The 5,380-nt window shown below is 27.5% G+C and overlaps 1 protein-coding gene across 1 annotated transcript; it reads right to left on the bottom strand.

Moving 5' to 3' along the window:
• Positions 1-4,139: 4,139 nt before the first annotated feature.
• LOC132934031 (uncharacterized) lies at positions 4,140-4,649 on the bottom strand. Its single transcript, XM_061000313.1, has one exon. The coding sequence runs from the start codon at positions 4,647-4,649 to the stop codon at positions 4,140-4,142; it is 510 nt and encodes a 169-aa protein (XP_060856296.1).
• Between the last annotated feature and the right edge of the window lie 731 nt (positions 4,650-5,380).

Genomic DNA, 5,380 nt, shown 5'->3' on the forward strand with positions numbered 1-5,380 from the left:
AAGGGCCCATTGAAAATTACTATGCCGGGGCCCAATAATAAGCCAGACCAGAAAGAAATATATATATATAGCCGTATAGGTACTTATAATGATTTTAAAGTAATTATACTAAATTTTATTGCAATTTTCTTTATATTTTGTCAAAAATGTCGATCTAGTGAAAAAAACATGTTGACATAATATTTAATCTTTACAATTGTTTTTTAAATTATTTATAAAACTTGATAATTTAAAAATTTCTAAATAAACAAATTAATTTTTCTAAGAAAATACAATTTTACAAGATACAGAAATAATAATTTACTGAGCTACTAATTTTTACCTTTGTGTTTACGCTGAACTGACTTGGTATTATTTTTAACAGGTGTTGCTGTTTAAATAAAAAATTTAAACAACAAATATGTGGACATAAGTTGACTATTATTTATCTTAGAAATGCATTACCCATGTTTTCATCATATCTAAAATTAGTTATTCCAGTTGTATTATGAGATCCTTCATTAATTAATATTTCTTAAGTAGAATAAAAAAAGTAAATTAACTAATATGTCAGTAGGTACTATAACATTTTAATGGTATTACAAACCTTTAGCACTAGTTGAAGATCCAGGCAATCCAATGCCTCTAACTAGTGCTGAATCATTGTCAATAATATCAAGAATCATCATACTTACACTCAGGGACTGGAACCTTTATGATTTTATCGGTTTCGGTTTAGGTTTCGGTTCTCAAAAATCCAAAATTTCGGTTTCGGTTTTGGTTTGGGTTTCCAAAAATATCAAATTTCGGTTTCGGTTTCGGTTTTGGTTAATACCGGTTTTAATCATAATTATTTTACTTTTGCTTTTTATTTTATCTTTATTAATCAAGTACTGTATAAAAAATGAACATATTAAGAACTTCAATTTATTGATAGGTATTTGTAATTAAGTGTACCTATTTAAGAATTTAGGTAATAAAATATCATTACAATATAACATTAAAACTAAAAAATATACTATTTAATTCAATAATTTACTGGCTGTTTATGGAAGTTTCATTATACCACTAAATTCTAAACATTGTAAGAATTCAAAATAACATTATTAGCATACAATATGTATAAGGTACCAATATTGTAGATGACTAACAAAAACTAGATAATAATAATATATTAAAAAAATATAATAATAATATATTTAAAAAACAACTAGATATCCAATAGGTACGTACCTATTTTGTTAGTTAATAGTAAATAATATTTAAATTTTAAACTATAAAGTAATAGACAAACATACAAAACATAAATATTATAATTATAATATACTGGTAAGATAATCAACCTTATTATAAATAAATTACTTTATTATAGTATATTATCAATTATAATTAAGGGGAGGGATAGGTACAAAATGAGTATTAGTTTATTTTAATAATGTATAGTCTATAGACTATAGAGTATAGAGGGTGCATCTTGCTCGGATATATAATAACAACAATAAGTGTATATTTTAATATTTATGTTATCAGACTATGGTACACTCTATTTTCATATTTTTGAATAGGTACCGTTATTACATATTTATTTTGATACCCATTTGTCTACAACAAAATTATTTTTACTTGGTACTACACTACTATCGATTATTATTAAAACACATCAATATTCCAAGGACGTAAATAACAATTTCACGATACACGGCGCGCGGAACCGATATCGACACGTCGTATACGATCGTCAGCGTCGCGGCTCAGTTTTAGGCAGTTTTAGCGCAAAAACATACTATATTATGCAATGTGCAGTATGCACAATGCACATCATAAATAGGCACTTCACGTGTTATATGTTAATATTATCACTGCAGGCCTCAGGTATACTAGTTAGGTAACAATAAATTATGATGTATAATTTATTTATTAAATATATAACAACTTACTCTGAAACACTTATAAAGTATAAACCCACAAATTGTTATTAATTTCAGAAATTCTATTTCTATATTAACAGGTATTGCGAATGAAATGCGAATTGCGATTAGCTTTTCAATAATAATTGAACGCAGGTAACGGGCTCATTGTCGATTACATGGAAAATAGAATTTGGATTTTTGGAATTTTTTTTATGACGATTCTGTTGTACACATAAGAATTATATATAGGTATATATATATATAGGAATTATAGGTCTACGATTTAATAATAATTATTTGTTATTACTTAGTAGTTATTACCTACTATATAATAAAGAAAAAATATCTATTGAATTTTTTAACCGAAAAAAACCGTAAAAATCTCTACATCAAAATAAAGGTTTCGGTTTAAGTTTCAGGTAAAGTTTTTTTTTATGTCAAATGTAGGACAACTTAAGGGGAAACTTGTAATACATTTTAAAATGTTAAAAAATATTTTATAATGTCTAACCTAAAATAATTTGCAAATATTCGTGATTTTATTGAATTTTATCAAATTTTTAACTTCAGACGCTCTTAAAAAAATACTGTGGATTTACGCCCAACTTTTTTTTTAATTTCTTCTAACAACAACTTATGAGGAATGTTGCATTACATTTTCAAGTTACTTTTACCAAATTTTGTATTTATTCAACAGTAATTGAAAAAAAACTAATACAACACGATATTTTCTTATTCCTATAATTAGCTCAAAAAAGTCACCACATTTCGAAATTTCTTATATAAATATTCAGTGAAAATATCGTGTATAATATACAGTAATTTTTAAAGAGTTAGAACAAAAACCAAAATTTATTTGGTCAAAATTTGGTTTTGCGCAAAAGTTCCAGTTTTTCTTTATTTTTTTTTTTGATTTTCCAATCGCTTATTAAAACTACTGATATTTTTATTTAAATTTTGCACCAACCGGATTCACTTTTCCACCAGAAAAGACACCGAAGTTGAAAATCAAAGCATTATTTTGACTATTTTCGCCTATCATGTACACAGTCACAAAATATAAAAAGCGGGTCAGTGGGTTATAAGTGGGTTACTGTTGTGGATGTTGTTAAATTTGAATAGAAAATCATTGTATACGAAAAACAATTCTATAATTACCAAGTATATTTGTTGATATTATTGTTAGTATTTTATTTAACTATTATGAATAAGTAGAACAGGAACTTAAATTAATTATTCTACGTGTCATTGTATGCAGCCATTGTGTGTAAAAATATAACTATATATTCTAAAACTTTCATTATTTATATTAATAATATTTTTAGATTACAACAAAATAACTATAATCGTTATTCCTGATTTTAATATGTAATTTCGTCAAAATTTGAACTTAAAATGTTTGTAAAAAATCACTGTGTTTATATATTTTTGAGGTTTGTTGGTTACAGAATAATCTACTAACGTGGAACCTTGTTGTATGTTTTCAATCCTTAGCTATAAAAATAGAACATTTTATAATTCTTTACCCACAAAACAATTAGATAAAAGTTTCCAAAACGTGTTTATATCATGTTTATAGGATGTTGATATCAGATATGTTAACATAAAATACCGTTACATGATTGGCGTTTATTACACGATTTTTAGTTAATGTAACATGTAATATAGACGCTGTTTGATGTTAGCATTGCAACTTCGATCACATAATATCACCTACTTACGACATTTTGAAACATTAAATGCACAGTGGAAAGTATCTACGTTTATTCGTTTTTGAATTACGAAAAAAAAACACCACAAGCTATATTGCCGGATTTGTTGTAAAATATTAATACACAACTTAGGTATTAATTTTAGGTACTAGCTGCTGTGATGCTTCTACAGAAGCAACTGGACATCTTACGTGTTTGATTTCCATATAGAGTAAAGGAAAATTAACTTACCCACCTAAATATATACTAAAAGTCTGTCACGAAGCCGAAAAAGGAATTTGATGTAACCACTCAACTTATTACTACCTATATTACAGTATAATACAGTATACCTACAACCAGTGTTGTACATTAACTAGATAAAACAATACATGCGAAAAATAGATTCACTGACCTCTAACTGATAGTTTTTTGTTAAATGAAAGCAAACATAATGCGGTAAAATTTAGAATATTTATTTTATGATAAAACTATATTATATAGGTAATATTATCGTTTACAATCAAATCATATAATTAATATACATTTATTGATTCACCTATAAATAACAATCTCTTGTTGTAGCATATTGGCAACCGGTCTTTTGCCAAAATGCTAAACCGTCTCTTATAAGGAACATAGCAGATATCGATGCAGCTATCCTCGGAGGTAAAAGTGCCAAACCGACACCCGGTATCATTGACGCAAGAGAGAACCCAAGACCAGTTGACTTGATGACTGTGTTTGCTGTTTCCGTTTTTTCTAAGATTTCTAAACACTGACTGTAGTTTATATGATTCTTATTCAAAGAATTTTCCATTTCATCAAACGCTTCATTCAATCGCAAAGCAAACTGACCGGCAGACATCACGTGTACGAACGTTAACGCCGCACCGGTTATCGGTATTGCGCTCAATGTTGTCATTACTGTGTAACTGGTTTCGTGAATTATTAGGGCCGTTTTCAAATCTTCGATCTGTTCATCGTTCCCACAGAACGTGGAAACATTGGATGGACATAATGCAATTGCTAACGATATGTAAAAAAACATAGAGTAAATTGCTTTCATTTTTATTGTGCACGTACGACACAAGTTGTGAAAGTATCCCAAGAGGTACGCCTGATATTCGTACGAGTCGCAATGTGTCGGGGTGAGCGTCTGTAAACATACAATACATTCATGTTATATACGTATAACAAGTTAATATGTAAAAAGTCCATCTATGGATCATATAAATGTAGGAAAATTTAAATAATCGGCATCTGAAATGTAATATTTCATCAGTTATTTTGAGTTTACTTATGGGTGATTTCGTGAAAATAGGTGAACCATATTGGAACCTTTATTTATTAGAGTCTTAGATATTGCATTGTCAATATCATTCGAAGAAAATAGTTGTTTGTTATTAGAGACTGCCGTAGCAGAAATAAATGAACTTTATTTAAAATTTAGTAAAAATGTGCTTCTTACTCATTACTCCACTATGATAAAATAACATGGTCCTGTTGGTCAATTATGAATTTCATGTTTTTAAGTAATCTTAGAGTAAAATCAATCATTACAAAAAAGATAGAAAATAATAGTTTTTAGGGAATGACATATTATCGATTTTATATTTTGTTATTATTTTACTTGGTAATTACTGGTATATAATATAAAAAGGTATTTAAACACTTACGTATAGGTATTATATTTATAAATTATTATCATTTTAACTTGCTAGTCTACGCCTACACTAACAACGTTAAATGTCAAGACATTATTTATCATAACATTTTAAAATCGATTTCCCGCAGCTT

Source organism: Metopolophium dirhodum, chromosome 1 (assembly GCF_019925205.1).
Source record: "Metopolophium dirhodum isolate CAU chromosome 1, ASM1992520v1, whole genome shotgun sequence".
Classification (NCBI taxonomy): Eukaryota; Metazoa; Arthropoda; class Insecta; order Hemiptera; family Aphididae; genus Metopolophium; species Metopolophium dirhodum.

Excerpts from the sequence above, each read along its gene's own strand:
- LOC132934031 (XM_061000313.1), bottom strand. The coding sequence starts at position 4,649 with ATGAAAGCAATTTACTCTATGTTTTTTTACATATCGTTAGCAATTGCA.